This window comes from Bombina bombina, chromosome 6 (genome assembly GCF_027579735.1).
Source record: "Bombina bombina isolate aBomBom1 chromosome 6, aBomBom1.pri, whole genome shotgun sequence".
Taxonomy (NCBI): Eukaryota; Metazoa; Chordata; class Amphibia; order Anura; family Bombinatoridae; genus Bombina; species Bombina bombina.
In genome coordinates, this window is record NC_069504.1 from 461065463 (window position 1) to 461090068 (window position 24606).

General features: G+C 38.1%; 1 protein-coding gene across 1 annotated transcript in view; it reads right to left on the reverse strand.

The window, feature by feature from the left end:
- EIF4EBP3 (eukaryotic translation initiation factor 4E binding protein 3) overlaps nt 1–23556 on the reverse strand; it is an 86579-nt gene extending 63023 nt beyond the window's left edge. The window contains exon 1 of the mRNA XM_053717233.1: nt 23291–23556. Coding sequence (XP_053573208.1) covers nt 23291–23423 — 133 coding nt within the window. The 5' untranslated portion in view covers nt 23424–23556. The remainder of the gene's footprint in view (nt 1–23290) is intronic.
- Between the last annotated feature and the right edge of the window lie 1050 nt (nt 23557–24606).

The following is a 24606-nucleotide window of genomic DNA, read 5'->3' on the forward strand; positions in this document are numbered from 1 at the left end:
CAAGATCAAACAGGAGAGAGCTTCGGTGATTCTAATAGCGCCTGCGTGGCCACGCAGGACCTGTTATGCAGACCTAGTGGACATGTCGTCCTGTCCACCGTGGTCTCTGCCTCTGAGACAGGACCTTCTAATTCAGGGTCCTTTCAACCATCCAAATCTAATTTCTCTGAGGCTGACTGCATGGAGATTGAACGCTTGATTCTATCAAAGCGTGGCTTCTCGGAGTCGGTTATTGATACCTTAATACAGGCTAGGAAGCCTGTTACCAGAAGAATTTACCATAAGATATGGCGTAAATATTTATATTGGTGCGAATCCAAGTGTTACTCATGGAGTAAGGTTAGGATTCCTAGGATATTGTCCTTTCTACAAGAGGGTTTAGAAAAGGGCTTATCTGCTAGTTCGTTAAAGGGACAGATTTCTGCTCTGTCTATTCTTCTACACAAACGTCTGGCTGAAGTTCCAGACGTTCAGGCTTTTTGTCAGGCTTTAGCTAGGATTAAGCCTGTGTTTAAGACTGTTGCTCCGCCGTGGAGCTTAAACTTAGTTCTTAACGTTCTTCAAGGCGTTCCATTTGAACCCCTTCATTCCATTGATATCAAGCTGTTATCCTGGAAGGTTCTGTTTTTGATGGCTATTTCCTCGGCTCAAAGAGTCTCTGAGTTATCTGCCTTACATTGTGATTCTCCTTATCTGATTTTTCATTCAGACAAGGTAGTTCTGCGTACTAAACCTGGGTTCTTACCTAAGGTAGTTACTAACAGGAATATCAAGAGATTGTTGTTCCATCACTGTGTCCTAACCCTTCTTCAAAGAAGGAACGACTTTTGCATAATCTGGACGTAGTCCGTGCCCTGAAGTTCTATTTGCAGGCAACTAAAGATTTTAGTCAAACTTCTTCCCTGTTTGTCGTTTACTCTGGACAGAGAAGAGGTCAAAAGGCTTCGGCTACCTCTCTCTCTTTTTGGCTTCGTAGCATAATACATTTAGCCTATGAGACTGCTGGACAGCAGCCTCCTGAAAGGATTACAGCTCATTCTACTAGAGCTGTGGCTTCCACCTGGGCCTTTAAAAATGAGGCCTCTGTTGAACAGATTTGCAAGGCTGCAACTTGGTCTTCACTTCACACTTTTTCAAAATTTTACAAATTTGACACTTTTGCTTCTTCGGAGGCTATTTTTGGGAGTAAGGTACTTCAGGCAGTGGTTCCTTCTGTTTAAGGTTCCTGCCTTGTCCCTCCCTTCATCTGTGTACTTTAGCTTTGGTATTGGTATTCGATAAGTAATGGATGACCCGTGGACTGACTACACTTAACAAGAGAAGACATAATTTATGCTTACCTGATAAATTTATTTCTCTTGTAGTGTAGTCAGTCCACGGCCCGCCCTGTCTTTAAGGCAGATCTAAATTTTAATTACACTCCAGTCAACACTGCACCCTATGGTTTCTCCTTTCTCGTCTGGTTTTGGTCGAATGACTGAAAATGACATGTGAGGGGAGGAGCTATATAGCAGCTCTGCTTGGGTGATCCTCTTGCAGCTTCCTGTTAGGAAGAGATATATTCCAAAAGTAATGGATGACCCGTGGACTGACTACACTACAAGAAAAATAAATTTATCAGGTAAGCATAAATTATGTTTTTGCACGCAGGAATGAGGTAGCAATCCAATAATGAATCACCTACTTACACCTCAGATATTTTGCTATATTATATATATAATATTTTTAAACCTAGAAGAAGGATTAAGAGAGGTATCAGGATTAAGCCATTCTTTAGAGATAATATTAGAGACTGGGTTAGGAACAGTAAATCTCTGGAATAACGTTAGACTTAAAAAAATAAATAAATTTAACTTGTTACAAGGAATATCCTCAGAAGTTTTAACTACCTCAATTCCTAAAGTGACAAACTTCTTTTAAATGTTCAATTTTAAACAAAAGAAGATTTATCTGGTTCAGTATCAGATGAGGGAGCCTCAATGTCAGAGGAATCATCATCATGAGAAGATACATCAGTATTAGTCTGATCAGTACATACGTTACTAGAGGAAGGTAAAACATGGGCTGATCTCATACGCTTATTTGAAGACGGAATTTTCTGAATTGAAGCAGCAATAAAAGTCTACGACATCTGCATCTATCTGTGAATTTGAAACAGAAGGAGCATTTGAAACCATAGATACATCATTAGGATGTGATAAAAAAAACTATACATGAGTCACATAAATTTGCTGAAGATGGCACTTCATAGGTTTTACAAAAAACACACTTAGCTTTGGTAGAAAGGTGTACAACAGACTCGGTTTTATGGTAATTTCAGAGACAGAAGCAATGTGTTCCATTATGGCAGATAAAGTAAAAAAGCAAAAAATGAAATATAAAATATAAATTTTACATTGTGTAAAGTTCGAGCTAAAGGAAAATGCTAAATAAAGAAATGTTCTTTAACCCTTTGAGTGCTAAGCACTTTCCCACCTGGGTGCTAAGCCGTTTAAGGTTTTTTTTTTTAGTTCCCCAAGACTTGCACTGTTGGAAAGGTTAGGCGATTACCTTTCCAACGGTGGGTCTTAGGGGTCTGTAGCTGCTTAGATGCCTGAGATACAGGATTCTAAGCAGCATGCCCCTGCTCCTATACTTTACATTGTGAATGTTAAATAAACTTGCAATCACGTCATTGCGCGTGACGTCGCCACGCATAACGTTTAGTCCCGGCCGGGGTAGGAGCCCCCAGATCTCCCTCAAAGTGGGAGTGCGCTAGAGACATCATTAGCACTCAAGGGGTTAAAAAAAAAAAAATATAGAGCACTTCTTACAGCTGATAATTTTGAAGCCCCTATATGAAAATAAGGGCAAAAATAATACCAGAGGGAGACTATTTAAATGTAAAAAGTGCGCAACATTTTTCACAGCAAAAAAAGCGCACTATGACATATATATATCTCACTTTATTAAAAAGATAAAAGCAACGCGTTTCTCAGCCAACCAGTGGCTGTTTCATCAGGATTATTCTGAGGATTAAGCCTGATGAAACAGCCACTGGTTGGCTATTACGATACCAGCCTCCAGGGTGCACTTTCAAAGAGATATCCAAAATAAGCAAAGAGTGAAAAAAGGCACTCACTGAAAAAATATAAAACTTAACATTTAATAAACAACATTAAAATGCATAACGTTTCGGAACATTACGTCCCCTTTGTCAAATGCATGAGTGAGACATATATATATATATATATATATATATATATATATATATATATATATATATATATATATATATATATATATATATATATATATATATATATATATATATATATATATATATATATATATATATATATATATATATATATATATATATATATATATATATATATATATATACACACACACTTGCCGCCAGACTACTATTTTTCTTTTGGAAGATGTACCGAATCCATGGTTTCATCCTTACTTGTGGGATATTATCCTTCCTTACAGGAAGTGGCAAAGAAAGCACCCACAGCAGAGCTGTCTATATAGCTCCCCCCTTAACTCCACCCCCCAGTCATTCTCTTTGCCGGCTCTAAGCAGGAAGGGTAAAGTGAAAGAGGTGATAAACTGTTAGTTTTTATTTTTTTCAAGCAAGAGTTTGTTATTTTAAAATGGTACCGGTGTGTACTATTTACTCTCAGGCAGGAGATGAAGATTTCTGCCTGGAGGATGATGATCTCAGCATTTGTAACCAAGATCCAATGCTGTTCCCACAGAGGCTGAGGAGTACAGGAAACTTCAGTGTGAGGAACGTTTTCATGCTATACAGCAATGAGGTATGTTCAGTCATTTTTTCTGGAGAGACTGTGATATTTCAGAAAGGCTGACAGTATCCCCATGAGGGTAAGCAGTAATCATAGACTTATAAGAAAAGAGGCATTACTAAGCTTTTATTAAGGGCTAATTGAAATTATGGTTGGCACTCAGTTTGAATGATATGAAACAAACTGTGTGTACTGGGAGTGCTGTTACGTTTTTGAGGGACAACTTTATTGAGGATACACTTGGCTTTTTGGGGTTTTAGAACCCACATGGCTGGTTAAAACGCTTTGTGTGTTTTTGGGAGGCCTTAGAAACATTGAGTGAGATGGACGGGGCCCTAATTTTGCGCCTCAGTTGCGCAGTTGTTTTCTCTTGACAAGCAACAAGCTACAACACCGGAGGTTTCTGGTGAACTTTTTGGCCCAAAACGAAGCTTTAACCCCACATTCCCAATCCCTAAGGGCAGGTAGGTGCCACAGCAGAGCTGTGGCAAGGTGCTGACAGGGTGTTTTCCGTTTTTTGGCACTTTGTCAATCCGGTTTCCATAATTAAGGGTTAAATGGTTCATTTGCTGGTGGGGCAATCTTACTAAAGCTCATTGAATCTGCTGTAAAAAATTCGAAAAGTTTGATGCATTTGTAAGCAGTTTTGCAGATCGTGTATGCTTTTTTTCTCTTAAAGGCACAGTACCGTTTTTTTTAAAACTGTTGTTTTTTTCACTGAATAAAGTGTTTTCCAAGCTTGCTTGTCTCATTACTAGCCTGTTCAACATGTCGGACATTGAGGAAACTCCTTGTTCAATATGTTTATTAGCCATTGTGGAACCCCCTCTTAGAATGTGTCCCACATGTACTGATATGTCTATAAATTGCAAACAGCATATTTTGACTTAGAGTTTGGCGCTGGATGATTCTCAGGCAGAAGGAAATCAGGTTATGCCATCTAGTTCTCCCCAAGTGTCACAACCAGTAACGCCCGCACAAGTGACGCCAAATACCTCTAGTGCGTCTAATTCTTTCACCTTGCAAGATATGGCCACAGTTATGAATTCTACCCTCACAGAGGTTTTATCTAAACTGCGTGGGTTGCAAGGGAAGCGCAGTAGCTCTGGGTTAAGAACAATTGCAGAGTCTTCTGACGCTTTAGTAGCCGTATCCGATGTACCCTCACAATGTTCTGAAGTAGGGGTGAGGGATTTGCCGTCTGAGGGAGATATTTCTGATTCAGGAAAGATGTTCCCTCAGACAGACTCAGACATGACGGCCTTTAAATTTAAGCTAGAACACCTCCGCTTGTTGCTCAGGGAGGTTTTAGCGACTCTGGATGATTGTGACCCTATTGAAGTTCCAGAGAAATTGTGTAAAATGGACAAATATTTAGAGGTTCCTGTCTACACTGATGTTTTTCCGGTCCCTAAGAGGATTTCGGACATTGTTACTAAGGAGTGGGATAGACCCTCCTACCTTTAAAGAAGATGTTTCCCATATCCGACACCATGCGGGACTCGTGGCAGACGGTCCCTAAGGTGGAGGGAGCTGTTTCTACTCTAGCTAAGCGTACAACTATACCTATTAAGGACAGTTGTGCTTTCAAAGATCCTATGGATAAAAAATTAGAGGGTCTACTAAATAAAATTTTTGTTTATCAGGGTTTTCTTCTCCAACCTATAGCGTGCATTGTTCCTGTAACCATTGCAGCTGCCTTTTGGTTCGAGGCTCTTCAGGTGGAGACCCCATTAGATGATATTCTGGATAGAATTAGGGCTCTTAAGCTAGCTCATCATTACAGATGCCGCTTTTAAACTGGCTAAATTAGCGGCAAAGAATTCAGGTTTTGCCATTTTAGCGCGCAGAGCGTTATGGCTTAAGTCCTGGTCGGCTGATGTGTCATCAAAATCTAAGCTTTTGACCATCCCTTTCATGGGTAAGACCCTATTCGGGCCTGAACTGAAAGATCATTTCAGACATCACTGGAGGGAAGGGTCATGCCCTCCCTCAGGATAAAACAAATAAGATGAGGACCAAACAAAATAATTTTCGTTCCTTTCGAAACTTCAAAGGTGGTCCCGCTCCCTCAGGATAAAACAAATAAGATGAGGACCAAACAAAATAATTTTCGTTCCTTTCGAAACTTCAAAGGTGGTCCCGCTTCCTCTTCCCCTGCTACAAGGCAAGAGGGGAACTTTGCTCAATCCAAGTCAGTCTGGAGACCTAACCAGGCTTGGAGCAAAGGTAAACAGGCCAAGAAGCCTGCTGCTGCCGCCATCAAGACAGCATGAAGGGGTAGCCCCTGATCCGGGAGCGGATCTAGTAGGGGGCAGACTTTCTCTCTTTGCTCAGGCTTGGGCAAGAGATGTTCAAGACTAATGGGCTTTAGAAATCGTAACCCTGGGATACCGTCTGGATTTCAAGGATTCTCCTCCAAGGGGGAAGATTTCATCTTTCTCAACTGTCTGCAAACCAGACAAAAAGAGAGGCGTTCTTAGGCTGTGTAGAAGACCTACATACCATGGGAGTGATCAGTCCTGTTCCGAAAGCGGAACAAGGGCAAGGGTTTTACTCCAATCTGTTTGTGGTTCCCAAAAAGGAGGGAACCTTCAGACCAATCTTAGATCTCAAGATCCTAAACCAATTCCTCAGAGTCCCATCCTTCAAGATGGAGACCATTCAGACTATTTTACCAATGATCCAGGAGGGTCAATATATGACCACCGTGGACTTAAAGGATGCGTATCTACACATCCATATTCACAGAGATCATCACCAGTTCCTCAGGTTCGCCTTTCTGGACAGGAATTACCAATTTGTGGCTCTCCCTTCGGGTTGGCCACGGTTCCCAGAATTTTCACAAAGGTGCTATGGTCCCTTCTGGCGGTTCTAAAGCCGCGGGGCATAGCAGTGGCGCCTTATCTAGACGATATCTTAATTCAAGCGTCGACTTTCCAACTAGCCAAGTCTCACACGGACATAGTGCTGGCCTTTCTAAGATCTCATGGGTGGAAGGTGAACGTAAAAAAAGAGTTCTCTTTCCCCTCTCACAAGAGTTTCATTCCTAGGGACTCTGATAGACTCGGACATGAAAATATTTCTGATGGAGGTCAGGAAATCAAAGATTTTAACCACCTGCCAAGCTCTTCATTCCATTCCTCGGCCGTCAGTGGCACAGTGTATGGAGGTAATCTGACTAATGGTAGCGGCAATGGACATAGTTCCATTTGCTCGCTTACATCTCAGACCACTGCAACTATGCATGCTCAGACAGTGGAATGGGGATTATGCGGATTTATCTTCTCAGATAAATCTGGATCAGGAGACCAGATATTCTCTTCTTTGGTGGTTGTCACAGCATCACCTGTCCCAGGGAATGTGTTTCCGCAGGCCAGCGTGGGTTATAGTGATGACAGCCTACTGGGCTGGGGTGCAGTCTGGAATTCCCTGAAAGCACAGGGTTTGTGGACTCAGGAGGAGGTCCCCCTACCAATAAATATTCTAGAACTGAGAGCGATATTCAATGCTGTTCAGACGTGGCCTCAGCTGGCTTCGGCCAGATTCATCAGATTTCAGTCGGACAACATCACGACTGTGGCTTATATCAATCATCAGGGGGGGGACAAAGAGTTCCCTGGCGATGATAGAAGTTTCCAGAATAATCCGATGGGCAGAGACTCACTCTCTCCATCTATCAGCAATCTATATCCCAGGGGTAGAGAACTGGGAGGCGGATTTTCTAAGTCGTCAGACTTTTCACCCGGGGGAGTGGGAACTCCATCCGGAGGTATTTGCTCAACTGGTTCAGCTATGGGGCACAACAGAATTGGATCTGATGGCGTCTCGTCAGAACGCCAAACTTCCTTGTTACGGGTCCAGGTCAAGGGATCCTCAGGCAGTACTAAGATGCTCTAGCAGTACCCTAGTCGTTCAACCTGGCTTATGTGTTTCCACCATTCCCTCTTCTTCCGCGTCCGATTGCCAGAATCAAACAGGAGAGAGCTTCGGTGATTTTGATAGCACCTGCGTGGCCACGCAGGACTTGGTATGCAGACCTGGTGGACATGTCCTCTCTGCCACCGAGACAGGACCTTTTGATTCAAGGTCCGTTCAAGCACCCAAACCTAATTTCTCTGCAGCTGACTGCTTGGAGATTGAACGCTTGATTTAATCAAAGCGGGGTTTCTCCGAGTCGGTCATAGATACCTTGATTCAGGCTCGAAAGCCTGTCACCAGGAAAATCTATCATAAGATATGGCGTAAATATCTTTATTGGTGCGAATCCAAAGGTTACTCATGGAGTAAGATCAGGATTCCTAGGATTTTGGCTTTTCTCCAAGAAGGATTGGAGAAGGGATTGTCAGCTAGTTCCTTAAAAAGGACAGATATCTGCTTTGTCTATTCTATTGCACAAGCGTGTGGCAGATGTCCCAGACATTCAGGCGTTCTGTCAGGCTTTAGTTAGAATCAAGCCTGTGTTTAAACCTGTTGCTCCGCCATGGAGTTTGAATTTAGTTCTTAAAGTTCTTCAAGGGGTTCCGTTTGAACCCATGCATTCCATAGATATTAAGCTTCTATCTTGGAAAGTTCTGTTTCTAGTTGCTATCTCTTCAGCTCGAAGAGTTTCTGAATTATCTGCATTACAATGCGACTCGCCTTATCTGGTTTTCCATGCTGATAAGGTGGTTTTGCGTACCAAACCTGGCTTCCTTCCTAAGGTTGTTACTAACAGGAATATCAATCAGGAAATTGTTGTTCCTTCTCTGTGTCCTAATCCTTCTTCTAAGAAGGAACGTCTGTTGCACAACTTGGACGTGGTTCGTGCTTTGACGGAAATCTTTGGTTTCTTGCAAATAAAATTTCAAACATCTTCTTTGATGTCTATTGTGGAAAGCGTAAAGATCAAAAGGCTACGGGCTACCTCTCTTTCCTTTTGGCTGAAAAGCATCATCTGTTTGGCATATGAGAAAGCTGGACAGCAGCCTCCTGACAGGATTACAGCTCACTCTACTAGAGCGGTGGCTTCCACATGGGCTTTTAAAAATGATGCTTCTGTTGAACAAATTTGTAAGGCTGCGACTTGGTCTTCGCTCCATACCTTTTCCAAATTTTATACTTTTGCTTCTTCGGAGGCTATTTCTGGGAGAAAGGTTCTGCAACCAGTGGTGCCTTCCGTTTAGGTTCCTGTCTTGTCGCTCCCTTCATCCGTGTCCTAAAGCTTTGGTATTGGTATCCCACAAGTAAGGATGAAACCGTGGACTCGGTACATCTTGCAAAAGAAAACAAAATTTATGCTTACCTGATAAATTTCTTTTTGCGATGTACCGAGTCCACGGCCCGCCCTGTCTATTCAAGACAGATAGTATTTTTTATTTAAAACTTCAGTCACCTCTGCACCTTATAGTTTCTCCTTTTTCTTCCTAAGCCTTCGGTCGAATGACTGGGGGGTGGAGTTAAGACGGGAGTTATATAGACAGCTCTACTGTGGGTGCTCTCTTTGCCACTTCCTGTAAGGAAGGATAATATCCCACAAGGATGAAACCGTGGACTTGGTACATCGCAAAAGAAAGAAATTTATCAGGTAAGCATAAATTTTGTTTTTAGATCATCTCCACCTCTGGATCACTGGGAGTTCCAGATTGCCAGATACAAGTCTGCTGGGTGACTAGATTGATCCCAGTTTGCCCTGTCTGCACCAAGAGAGGTGCTCCACTAAATGTGAGTGTATTATATATCACTATTATACATATTTTCTGCCTATACAAACAATACTAGGCCATATAGGCACTCTTGTGTTCTATATAATTTCCTGAAGATTAGTGAATACCTACTGGAGGTCAGTATTCTGGGTGACTGATATTGATCCCAGACCGCTCCTCTTGCACCACTAGGGGTGCTACCAATTGTGAGTGTATCCATCACACTTAATACCTTCATTTGTATCAAACAATATTGGGCCATGTGGCGCTTCTTTGTTTTTATATTGTTTGCAGATGACTGATCCTGGCCTTGATCCTCTATAGATAGCTGCCTTGATCTGCATCATCATCTACCCAGTGTGGACATTATTATCTCTAGACAAGATTTGATTTGTGTTAGACATTGAAGATCAATAACCAACATTTTTTATTTTTATATATTTTGCACCACCTTGGTAATACTTAGGTTTCCAGATAGGGATATATGTCCTATTATCCATCTGTCTGGCTGTCCACGTGCTCATAAAAATTTGGAGTCCCCACAAGGACGTCCAATTGTATCAGGAGTTGGGGCTATGAGTGAACATCTTGGAGAGTGGCTGGATAATATTCTCCAGCCATTTGTTCAAACAATCCACAGTTTTGTAAAAGATACCACTCATGTAATAAACAAAATGGACAAGAAACCCTGGGATCCATCTTTTAGCCGGTTAACTATAGATGTGTCTGCACTCTATTCCTGCATCCCCCATGATCTGGGAATTAAAGCAGTTAAATACCATCTCCAGCTAAAAAGTGATTTCCCAGAGGAACTAATTGAATTTATCTTAGAGGTTTTGAAATTCTTGCTCACGCATAATTTTGTTTGACTCGTGCTACTATTTACAGATTTGTGGAACAGCAATGGGGGCGAAATTCCCCCCTCATTCGCAAATTTGTTTCTAGGGTGGTACAAGTCAACATATTTATGGAGAATATAATACTTTTAATCATCTCATCAAATTGTATCTAAGATACATTGATGACCTGCTAATAGTATGGTCAGGAACAGAAGAACAGGCTAGCAATTTTGTCCATTATCTAAATGACAACACTTCTAATCTAAAGTTTACCTATCAGCTCAACAAACAATCTATAGAGTATCTTGATATCCAGTTAAAAGGAGATTAAGGAAAGATATCTACAGAACTGTATAGAAAAGGAATTGCAGGAAACACAATCCTAAGGGCAGATTCTTGTCATTCGAAACATCTAAAAACAGGTATTCCTAAGGGCCAACTAAATAGAATAAGGAGAGTATGTACTAACATACACAATTATGATAAACATTCTCTGGATCTAATTAAAAGGCTAGAAGAAAGTTTCTTTTTTTGTAACCTATCACCTTAGACAAAAAGTTAGAGATATGGACAGAATGAAACTTTTACAAAGCCAAAAGAATAAAAGTAGTGACAAGCCAATATCTACAGATGACACAAAATTCATCACACAGTTCAGTAATCAGTTTGGCAAAATTAAGAGTATAATAAACAGAAACCTTGATATTCTGACCCTTGATCAAGAATGTAAGGCTATTCTAGATAAGGGAATTAAGTTTATCCCAAAGAAAGCAGCTACCATTGGAAGTCGCCTTATTAAGTATGTTTATAATTCTGAATCTAAAACTAAAGAGACATGGCTAGCTAGGAAGGGCTTCTTTCGCTGCGGTAGACATTGTAATGTATGTGCACCCTGCAAAACAGGGGATACATTTGTATCAACAGCAAATAATTTCACACATAATATAAAATATAGGTTAGATTGTTGTTCAAAATATGTTATCTATGTAATTACATGTGAGGTCTGTAGAAAACAATACACAGGTTCTACAAGTAGAAATCTGAAAGATAGGATACATCAGGGCACGACAAACCCAGGAGCCACTGGCTCCTAGAATTTTACCCCTGGCTCATTCTCCATATATGTAAAAAGAAATACCACGGTCTTACTCCTAAAAGTTTTTCTGGCTCCTAAATTTTAAACAGGATTTATCGACCCCTGGGATACATGAACATCTTACATCTATTGAAAAGGACCCCCCTAAAACCCTGGTGGCCAAACACTTCAATTTACACAAAGAAAACAAAAAAGCTTTAAGTTTTCAAGCTATTGACTATATCCCTATGAACAAAAGAGGTGGTAATAGATACAAAAAAATACTGGATGTTGAAGTACATTGGATTTTTAAATTAAAAACTAAGGAACCAAAGGGGATCAATCAGAGATGGGATTTAGATCTCTATCAGGGACTATAGACAGCAGTAGCCTATAGTCGCTTTATTTACTTTTATAGGTCTTTACACAATTATCAGTGATAACCTATACTTCTGTACGATATAGTACACAATAGTTAGACACTTTTGCTGTGTTGATTGTAGACACATTCAAGCAGCTTCAATGTTAAGTAGTTCGAAATTCTTGCCTTAGAATAAGGCAATATAGGTGTATATAGGCTGAAGTGAAATAGTATTGCTGTCAACTGGTGTATAGATACAGAATGAAAATATAAATAATTGAACTAATCTTTTTTTTTTCTACAATAAGTAGTGCTATTTCTGATTTACAACAAATGATCTCTCATCAATATGTAACTTGTTCCAGTTAAAAATTGTCTTTTTGACACAAGCCTCTTTATTTATTTGTGATTTTCTTTGTTTTTTCCTTTTTGTTATGAATTTACTAACATTTTATCTTATTTTTTGTATTCTTATGTAAATAATAGTTTTTTATAGCTATTTATTAACATTATCATGTCTTTATAGAATTAATGCATTAAGTTCTCTGAATATGCTAAGACAACAAAATTTATCCAACAATAGTAATCCCTTATAACTGGATTGGAAATATAGAAGTTCTTTGTGAACGATAAAACAACATTCTGCAGTATATACTGTTGTGAAATGATCTAAAGGACAATGTAGATGATATCTACGTTTATTTTTATTGCGCCCTTGACATTTTATTTAAGTATATATAATTTTTCTGCACTTTTGTTTGTGATTTTAAATCATATTGTTTTTCCATTCTAGTTATAAGTAAGACATGTTTAATAAAGTGCTAGTTTAATGTGTGTCTTTCCAATTTCTGGTTTCTGTTGTGCAGGTTGCGGTGATGTCTTAAAACTTTTTAACTTTATGTGATATTAAGATAAAGTTACAAGTTTGTTCTGATAAATAACATGTTAAATTGACATTACAGCATTTTGCACAACTGAAGCAGCATGTCAATTAGTTTGTGGGTGTGACTGTATCCAATGGTGGCTACTTAGTCTCACTAAGAACACTCCCAAACTATCTTTGAGAAAGCGCCAAACGGAGTGAAACGCATCAGTTGACGTCACCTCTACCCTTGTCTTTCAGCTATCCGTGAGTGTGTATATACACCGTTTCTGTGTGGACTTTTAACGCATATCTAATATATAATCATTTTCTACAATTGTTTTATAAAGGTGCTTGTGCACAGTGTTTTATCTCAGCCTATACTATTTGCAACATTCTGTCATTTAAGAATATTGACACTTATGCTTGTGGGAGTTCTTTCTTCTTCGAGATTAGATAGATATACACACACATGTATATATATATATATATATATATATATATATATATATATATATATATATATATATATATATATGTGTGTGTGATACACACAGTTGGTATAGCTCCACCGGTCAGAATACTTCAATTATTTGAATCATTCACTTAATAAACCATATATCTTAAGGATATCATACACGGTATAACAAGGGCGCCCCCTATTTTTTTGTATACCTGTAGTTTAATGACATGGGGTGGCTTTTTATGGTAAAGTTTGTCAGCGTGAACTATTTATTATGTGCTAAGCATAAGAAAATCTTTACTTGCAAAAATAAAGCCTAATGGACTAAATATTGTCCATGACCACTTTTTTATATTATTCATTACACTTGTTCAGGAGATTATACATGTGCCCATTTCAGGTTTCTTTAAACTTAAATTCATGCTAACACTTATGGCAGAGAGGGAAAAAGGAAATCATACAATAGTATTGTGTTTTATCAATAAGCACTTGGATATCTTTTTGCAGATCCCAATCAAACTTTTGCTAACACCTACTCAAGATGTTTTAGAAAACAAAGTTAAAATACATTAAAGAACATAGGACAAATACTTGTATATCTGTCCCCCCCCCCCCCCCCAACTTTGAGGGTTTCATAATCTTTTACATTACAATGGGATAATCAGTGTAATTACTTCCCCCCACTGTTTTCCAAACATGGCACACAGCTAACTGGAAAAACTGGCCTTATTTGCTTTTAGTTATTAAGCTGTGCCCAGTACGAACCTTTTGCCCTGAAGGACATATTACGACTTCAAACACTTTATCTACCCAGATATTAAAGATATCTTTTACTATACACTCTAAAGTGTTTGAATATCTATATAGAGATAGAGAGATAGAGATATAGGAGAGAACAAAAAAATGCATTTATCTAATTTACTACATATATTGTCTTTTTTTTGTCTATCATCACATTAACTTGATTATATATATTATATCTCCATTTTCAGTTTCTAAACTTACCTTTTATATTTGTTTTGGGAAGACGAGTTGATTCTAAATAAAGAACCTAAAAATCTTAAGTTTAGAAAATAATTAGCTTGTTGTTTAGAATGTATCCTATACAAATGTATTGATTTTGTATTTTAATTTGCACTTTTCCATTTTTGTGCATTTCTGCAAACTAATGATTTTTTTTTATAAATGTTTGTCATTTATTTTTAGTAGACCACACACACACTGATTTCTAAGGGTAACAAAGACGCGAAACAATCTCTAAAACCTATGTTTAAAGGGACAGTTGACTCAAAATTGTTCTCCCCTTTAAATTTGTTCCCAATGATCCACTTTACCTGGAGTGTATTAAATTGTTTACAAGCATTTCCTTTACCCATATATTGGCATTTAAAATAGTTTATCCTGTGGTATCCCCGCCTATTCTGAAAGTTTCTGGCCCTAGGTCAAATGCTATAGATAGGTATTAACACAGCCAGCAAAATAAATTACACTCCCAGTGGGGTATAGAAGAAATAAGGTAATACAATTTAAAAGGACAGTCAAGTCCCAAAAAAAAAAAAAAACTTTCATGATTCAAATAGGGCATGCAATTTTGAACAACTTTTCAATTTACTTTTATCACCAATTTTGCTTTGTTATCTTGGTATTCTTAGTTGAAAGCTAAACCTAGGAGGTACATATGCTAATTTCCTAGACCTTGAAGGCCACCTCTGCATTTGACAGTTTTTCACAACTAGAGGGCATTAGTTCATGTGTTTCATATAGATAACATTGAGCTCATGCACGTGAATTTACCGAGGAGTGAGCACTGATTGGCTAAAATGCAAGTCTGTGAAAAGAACTGAAATAAGGGGGCTGTCTGCAGGAGCTTAGATACAAGGTAATCAGAGGTAAAATGTGTATTTTTATAAATGCGTTGGTTATGCAAAACTGGGGGAATGGGTAATTAAGGGATTATCCATCTTTTAAAACAACAAAAATGCTGGCGTTGACTGTCCCTTTAAAATCTCCATTGTTCTCTCCAAATATTGGCGTTTGGTTTACGGACAAATAAGCATGTATATGTACACAATGTGATGAAGTAATGAGATCAGATTTTAATGAGATTCCATTTTATTAGGTTGTGGCTTCAAAACACAAAATCAGCTTTTTTATATACACAAATAGAGCTGCAACAACTAATCAGCATAATCGATAATTACATAGTAACATAGTAGATGAGGTTGAAAAAAGAACGAAGTCCATTGAGCTGTCAACGTATCTCATAATCGATTAGATGATTAGCAATTAGTTGGTCTGTGCACAGCACCAGCTGCTGGTATTGTGTAGTATGGTTACGCCCTTACCCTAAAGGTTGCCTACAGACATTTTACTTTTCACTTTTTCAGGACACTAAGTTTCTTTTTAAGTTTACAACTACTCCTGTCTTATGTGCAACCCAGAAATAAAATAGAAGTCATAATTTGTATTGTTTATATTAAAACAGGTGATTTGGGACTGTGCTTTCTTTGCATGATATAGTGCCGAGTTTGTTATTTACACCTAGCCCTAGATTGATGGCATTTATTATATGAATTTATGTCACCTGTTTGCACAATTTTTAGCGGTTCGCTTGCTATTGCCGATTATATGTACTCTATAGATAAATGTGTAAGGCTGTGCCCTATTACTGATAGTCTTTAGCCCTATTTTTTTTATACATATATTTTTAATTAAATTGGAATATGTACCAAACTCCACCTCTGTAAGTATATATCTGCTATTTTAAGAGTGGACTAGATATTTTCCCCGTAACATTATAGCTGGTTGGTTACCATTGCATATAGATATTCAAGATATTTTTATGTCAGAATGAAGACCAGGCTTACTTTGTTAAGAGGACCCTTGCCATTGGTGGAGAGCTAACAAAGATAAATAGCCCACCTTGGTGAAATTGGCAAAACCCTACTTATGCATCTCAGGCACCTCAACACCATCTAAACGCCTCTTCTCTGCTGCAGGCAAAATAGCTTGCAAAAAAGAAAGCCAGCCTCAGCCAGGAGCATGTGAACATTTCAATGTAAAGTTTCTGAAAGAGTGACTAACAGAATGTTGTGGTTTTGTTTTGCTCAATTATAAAAATGTCTTCTGCTGCTTTAAAAACATTGGGCCAACAGTTGTGTTAATGTTAAGTTTTAGTCTGAAGTTTATCTGGGTTTGTCGAGCCCTGTCTCAGTATATGGATTTTATTTCAAATATAGGAAAAAAAAAAAAAAAAATTATCCGATTAGTCTATTAATTGAAAAAATAATCGTCCGATTAATCGATTATGAAAATAATAGTTAGTTGCAGCTCTAAGGGACAGTATACAATAAAATAGTTTTCCCCTTAAAAAGGGACAGTCAAGTCCAAAAAAATATATATTGGGGGGAAAAAAAAAAAAAAAAAAAAAAAAAAAAAAAAAAAAGACCTTTCATGATTCAAATAGCGCATGTAATTTTAAACAACTTTCCAATTTACTTTTATCACCAATTTTGCTTTGTTTTTTTTGGTATTCTTAGTTGAAAGCTAAACCTAGGAGGTGCATATGCTAATTTCCTAGACCTTAAAATGAAGGTCAATTTTGACAAATTAGTGCCTGGTTTTTAATAATCCTATTAAAAACCAGGGCACTTTAATTCATCAAAATTGACATGTCAAGTGTTTTCTACAAAAACTTACCTTTTAATCCTGAAAGCTGCTCCATCGATTCCCCCAGCCGTCGGAAGCTTCTGCTTACGTCAGAAATTATGAATCCGCCTTCCTCCAATCATGGCATTCCCCCCAGGGGGGGGGGGGGGGGGTTTATGGCCTGAGTGAACGCCTTGATTGGATTCATCATTGGACCTGCGAAGAGGGCTTGCGACGGGCGGAGGAAGCTCTGCAGCGGCTCTCAGGATTAAAAGATTTTTGAAGAAAACACAATTTATGTAAGAACTTACCTGATAAATTAATTTCTTTCATATTGGCAAGAGTCCATGAGCTAGTGACGTATGGGATAAAAAAATCCTACCAGGAGGGGCAAAGTTTCCCAAACCTCAAAATGCCTATAAATACACCCCTCACCACACAGCTGTAACTGTTTTTAATGTTTATATTTTAATAAACTTTTATCTCCATATTACCCGCGCTCTATTTTGGTAGTATTACTACGTATCCATCTGTGCAAACCTGGTATCCTAGCCTACTTCATCGGCTCTAACATTAGACCGCCGCTGGTAGAGATCGGGAGAAACCGACACTGTGATTGGACGAGGTTTTGCACGTCATCTAGCCTCTGTGTGTCTGCCGGACAACTCTGAATAGTTCCGGCTTGCGAATACTGACACGCTGTGTCGCTCCGTTTGTGAGTATTCTGTTTATCTGGGGGTGGGTCGGTCCTCATTACGGCCTGACGATACTGCTCTATGCCTTTGGCGCGTTCACTTTTGTTTTTCTACCTTAGGAGTCCAGTCTGAATGATGTTACTTGGGAGTGCAGCCTGATACACAAAGGATTTTTGTGCGATTCTCATTCCACACTAGCGCACCTCTTTTGGGGATCTCCTATCCTGTTTTGATTGGTAACCTCGCCTCTTGAGGATTCCAAACTCCCTGTGCGGTCAGAGACCCCCAAGACAGCTCCCCAACTTGTGAGACTTGTATCTGTTGAAATCATAGTCCAGGAAGGACGAACAAAAAAGAGGCCCCTTGAAGAATCCGATGATGGTCCAACCACCAGGATAGAGAGTTGAATGTTGGGAATTAAGTATATCAACTGTGATATCCAAGTATAATCCCTGCACCATTGATTCAGCATGCAAAGCTGCAGGGGTCCCATATGAAAACGAACAAAGGGGATCGCGTCCGATGCTGCAGTCATGAGACCTAAATTTTCCATGCACATAGCCACTGAAGGGAACGATCGAGACTGAAGGTTTTGACAGGCAGAAACCAATTTCATTTGACTCTTGTCTGTTAAAGACTGAGTCATGGACACTGAACCTGGAAACCTAAAAAGGTGAACCTTGTCTGAGGAATCAAGGAACTCTTTGGTAAATTGACCCTCCAACCATGTCTTTGAAGAAACAAGTTTATTCGTGTGAGATTCTGCTAAATGAAAAAATTGAGCCAGTACCAAGATATCGTCCAAATAAGGAAACACCGCAATACCCTGCTCTCTGATTACAGACAGAAGGGCACCTAGAACCTTCGAAAAGATTCTTGGAGCTGTTGCTAGGTCAAATGGAAGAGCAACAAATTGGTAATGTAGATAGGGGTCTGGATGAATCGGAATGTGAAGATACGCATCCTGTAAGTCTATTGAGGAAATGTAATGACCTTGCTGAACAAAAAGGCAAAAACTACTCCTTATAGTCACCATCTTGAAAGTTGGGACCCTTATAATTTGATTCAAAAACTTCAGATCCAGAACTGGTCTGAAAAATGTTCCTTCTTTGGGACAATGAATAGATTTGAATAAAAACCCAGACCCTGTTCCAGAATTGGAACTGGTACAATTACTCATGAAAGCTCTAGATCTGAAACACACTTTAGAAAGGCCTGAGCATTCACAGGATTTGTTGGAACATGAGAGAAGAGTAAGAGTAGAAATAGCCCCATCAACCTTAGGGACTTTTCCCCAAAACTCTAACTTAGCCACTGGCAAAGGATACAACTTTTTAAACCTTGAAGAAGGAACAAAAGAAGTACCAGGCTTAGACCATTCCTTAGCAATCACATGAGAAATAGCATCAGGAACAGGGAAAACCTCAGGAGTAATCACAGGAGGTTTATAGACAGAATTTAAACGTTTACTGGATTTGTTATCAAGGAGGACCAGACTCCTCAATGTCCAAAGTTATAAACACTTTTTTTTTTTTTTTTAAAATAAAGAATGAATATACTCTATCTTCTTAAAAAGATAAGATGATTTATCAGTGTGAATATCTGAAGTAGGATCTTCTGAGTCAGAGAGATCCTCATCAGGAGGATGAAACATCAGTATGTTGCCAGTCATTAAATTTAATCATTTTTATGAGAAGTTTTAAAAGACATTTTACGTTTATTTGAAGGCGGTATAGCAGCCATAGACTTCTGTATCACATCAGCAATATAATTTTTCATATCAACAGGGATATTATGTACTTTAGATGTTGAAGGAACAAGATACTGTACTAGCACTAATAGAAACCTTTTCTGCATGCAAAAGCTTATTATGACAACTGTTACATACTACAGCTGGAGATATAATCTCCACTAGCTTACAACAGATAAACTTAGCTTTGGTAGAACTGTGTTCAGGCAGCATGGTTCCTACAGCAGCTTCTGAGACAGGATCAGATTGAGACATCTTGAAAATGTAAAAGAAAAAATAACATTTAAACAGAAATGTCTTATTTCCACATATAGCAGTTTCAGGAATGGGAAAAAATGCAAATAACATAGCGCTCAGAGCATAAAGAAGGCAAGGAGCATATAGGAAGTGGGGTAAAATAAAACTAAATTTTTTGGCGCCAAGTATGACGTACAAGAAAGTTGAGAAATTTTTTTGCACCAACAAACATCCGGAAACGACGCAACTTGCGTCAAACTCAATTTCGTGCCAAACAACCTAGCATCAACTAAGACGCAGGAAATTACGAACTTGCGTCATTACAGATGCACATACGATCCCAAAAAAATGATTGCACCAAGAATGACGCAATAAATAACAGCATTTTGCACCCTCGCAAGCCTAATAAACAGGTTATTCAAAGAAAAAACAAGTCAAATTTAAAAGACTATACCCCAGGTAAGAAAAACTTCTTAAAACATGATTCCCATAACGAAACTGCCAGACTGCAAAGGGAAATACACATAGACCTGACTCATGGCAAATAAGTAAAATACATATTTAAAACTTTATACATAAAGTGCCAAACCATAACAGAGTGTCTTAAATAATGATACATACTTACCAAAAGACACCCATCCACATATAGCAGACAACCAAACCAGTACTGAAAGCTATCAGCAGAAGTAATGGTATATAAAAGAGTATATCGTCGATCTGAAAAGGGAGGTAGGAGATTAATCCCTACGACCGATAACAGAGAACCCTTGAAGATTTCCCGCAAGGAAAACCATAAAATCAAATAGGCGATACTCTCTTCACATCCCTCTGGTAAACACTGTACTCTGAGGAATTGGGCTTCAGAATGCTTAGAAGCACTTATAGAAAAAAAAAAAACATAAAAACTAAGCACACACTTACTTCACCACCTCCATAGGAGGCAAAGTTTGTAAAACTGAATTGTGGGTGTGGTGAGGGGTGTATTTATAGGCATTTTGAGGTTTGGGAAACTTTGCCCCTTCTGGTAGGATTGTATATCCCATACGTCACTAGCTCATGGACTCTTGCCAATTACATGAAAGAGATGTCAATTTTGATGAATTAAAGTGCCCTTGTTTTTAATAGGATTATTAAAAACCGGGCACTAATTCGTCAAAATTGACCTTCACTTTAAAGGCCCTCTGCATTTAACAGTTTTTCACCACTAGAGGGCGTTATTTCATGTTTCATATAGATAACATTGAGGTCATGCACGTGAATTTACCCAGGAGTGACCACCGATTGGCTAAAATGCAAGTCTGTCAAAAGAACTGAAATAAGGGGGCAATCTGTAGAGGCTTAGATACAAGGTAATCAGAGGTAAAACGTGTATTATAACTGTGTTGGTTATGCAAAACTGGGGAATGGGTTAGAGCTGCAACAACTAATCGGCATAATCAATAATAATCGATTATGAAAATAGTTGTCAACGAATCTCATAATCGATTAGTTGATCTGTGCACAGCACCAGCTGCTTTACTCCAATAAGCTCCTGCACATGGTATTGTGTTTTATGATTATGCCCTAAGCCTAAAGGACGTCTACAGACATTTTACTTTTCACCTTTTCGGGACACTAAGTATCTTTTTAAGTTTACAACTACTCCTGTCTTATGTGCAAACCAGAATTAAAATGGAGTCATAATTTGGATCGTTTATATAAAGTCAGGTGATTTGGAACTGTGCTTTGCATGATGTAGTGCAAAGCTTGTTATTTACACCTAGCCCTAGATTGATGGCATTTGTTATATGAATTGATAGCTTGCAATTGCCAATATATGTACTCTATAGATAAATGTGTAAGGCTGTGTCCTGTTACTGATATAGTCATTAGCCCTTTTGCATTTTTTTTATTTTTTATTAATTGGAATATGTGGATTTTATTTTAAATATAAATATTTTTTTCCAATTAGTCGATTAATCAAACAAATAATCGGCTGATTAATCGATTATGAAAATAATAGTTGCAGCCCTACAAATTTGATTTTAGATAACTGCATTAAACATATTGAATTCACATACTATTTTAAGCAAGTATGCATATTTCTGGAAAAAAAAAAAAAATTATGCTTATTCGAGAAAATACCTTTCGAAACCTAAGAGGGTCCTTACTGAACATGTTTATAAACCACCTAACATTACACTAATAGACCTGTGAAATCATCTCTTGTTCATTAGAATTGAATCATTGAAAACCATTCTCTATTCATCATCAGCATTTACAAGTCTATTAATAAAAAAAAAAAATATATAAACAAAACTTTTTTTTCTTTGTTGTGTTGTTGGTGTCATCTTGGTGTGTGATTTAAGGCAAATACCTATGACTTTGTAATAGGTAGAATGACTGATTTATTAGTTATGGTTAGGCCTTAAGTTTGGCTATAAGATATATGTATAGGCAATGCAAGGTAATATAATACAAGGTAATGAAATAGTATAAGTTAATTGAACGATTCTTAAACGTGCAAAATAAATGATTTTTCTTACTGTTTTCTGAGATAAGCAGCACTTCATTAGGATTTTATGGTGAATATTGTAAGAAACTATTCATATCATCTGACTGTCGTTCTGTTGTAACCCCGATTTTTAGACGTATAATGATTAAGAATGTTATATAAGATAAGCTACAACTCAAGCTGAATATATATGATTTAAGACATCCCAACCTGCAAAAACTAATTTCAAGGAGGTGGCTTCTCCCGCTACTGTGCCGCCACCCCCAACCAGTTATATATTGGACACCTTGAAACCCTAAATAAGATAGAGAGACTTATCATTAAAGAAGCTTCCCACTAAAGTTACATTAGAAAAAAGTAGCTTTATTGCACAACCACATACAACAAACCTATTTTCCAGTGATCGCACGCTTGTTGAATGCTCAAATATTTTAGAATACGAAGTTTAATTACGTTCAGTAAATAAGGTAGTATTTGTGTTTTATTTTATTAGAATCAGTGGGGGCTTTTTGGTTACTGATGCATGCTTTGAGGGTTCTATAACGTCCCAGCAACTAAAGGCATTCCTTAAAGAAACACTTTTCCGGATTTGGATCATAGTACTTGAGTTTCAGGGAGATTGCACTCTATTTGCTGGCATCAGGGAGCCGCTATTACAATCAGGGAGACTCCCTGAGCTTCAGGGGGAGTTGGGATGTCTGAAATGTATTACTGTGGGTTTACTACTGGTTAATATGGATTTCTGTTATAAATAATCAGAATAGAATATATTGCTATATATGACAAATCAATTGTAGGAATAGAAGGTTTAAGGATCAATTGATTTTGTTATTGGATAGGTATAATGCATTGCAATAAGTCACAAGATGAATTACGCAAAATTGTTTATGCAATTGAAAAATAATAAAAATAAAAAAAAGTGTATATATATATATATATATATATACACACACACAAAACATTTAGAAACAGTAGATAAAAAGGTGCAAAGCATAAATAGCTGCACACACGTCAACATTGTTATGCAGTTTTGAGTGACTTCAGAGGAGTGGAGATTGCAATGAAGTCGTCACGTGACGAGGGAAAAAAACAAGTCATAACAAGGTTTCATGTAACTCAGTTACCCAAAGTCGTATAATAAAGAGTTTAAAACGCAACACACAACTCGTCAAACTTTCTTCGTTAAAAGCTGCGTTTACTTTGATTTAGCCTTTTTCCGACGACTATGCGAACTCGCAGATATTGCATGAGCAGTGAGACACACAGAACATGTGCTGCAGGCCTGGCAACTACTGAAGTTGAGAAATGTGCGCAAGACCAATGCATTAAAAAAAATCCATTCGTATTAAGCAACAATTAACCTTAAAAAAATGTAAACAACTCACCGCCTGGTGTGGTAGAAAAAAGCGTCCCGCCTGGAGTGGAGCTGTAACAGTCGGGAAGCTGCGAGAGATCCTTCAAATAACACACTTTAGTAGGAATAGGGAGACTGGTGCTTTGCTCATACTGTGCGCTCATTTTGCTGTCTACTTTTACTAATTAGTAATGAATTCACCCCACAATGCTAACGAACTATACTCACTGATATGAACAAGTTGCACAGGCTTGCGCAGTGCACAACAGGACACGCACCACGTGCACTGCAGACAGCAAATGGTCCTGGGTTGAGTATACCACGCCTGGCACGTCACATCAAGGTCTGTTATTGGACGCCTGACTCGGGGTGAGTCCATGAAATCAACAAGCTACTGCGCGTACTCGTACTTCTCACGCGCCTCTTATTTTCTAAAAAGTATTTTCTCTCATAAGCATAAGTTTCGTTTGCATATTTATTAACCTATTCAGTGATATAACATAACAATTCCTTTTTAAAAGAAAAAGGTGGTTATGTTATTAAAATATTTTCTCCTGATCACCCTTCATGAAAAAAAAAAAGAAAAGTATTTTGCTGCAGTCAAATATACAAAAGTAAAAGTTGTAGCCACATGTATTACTTATTAGTATTACTATTCTATTATCAGTTATTTTTAGAATGGCAACAGATTTAGGGTTGCCACCTTTTTGACCAGAAGATTCCTGGAGTGGACACTTTCTAAATGGGCGTGGAGGGGGCGTGGCTTCTCACGGCGTCAAATTCCATATGAAATCAAATTTGTATATATATGTATATTATATATATATATGTATATAATACAGCAATTTAAAATATGGGGAGGCGAAAAGTGAGTTTAAAATCCTCCACTAAATCCAAAATGTAGAGAAAATAACTCATTGTGTAAACCATTTACAAATCTAGACAAGTCAGAAGACTTGCTTTTACCCCAAAAACTCTCTGGTTACACTGTTTCCAATGCAGCAAAGGATTCTGGGTGAGATATACAAATGAGGTTCACAATGACTCACTTTTTTACTTCTAGCCTGCTTTTTAAGGCAGACTTCCCTTTACGCCATAGCATCGCCGCATTACACAGCTTCTAAGCTAAGCTAGGGGTAGTACAGTGTTTAAAACCAATCCCAGGACAGCTGTGTTGTGGTTATTGCCACTCATCAGCTGGGAGTAGGTTGAATCACTGCTTGATAAAGTTGTTTTCTGGGGGAAATACAACAGCAATTTAAAATATGGGGAGGCGAAAAGTGAGTTTAAAATCCTCCACTAAATCCAAAATGTAGAGAAAATAACTCATTGTGTAAACCATTTAAA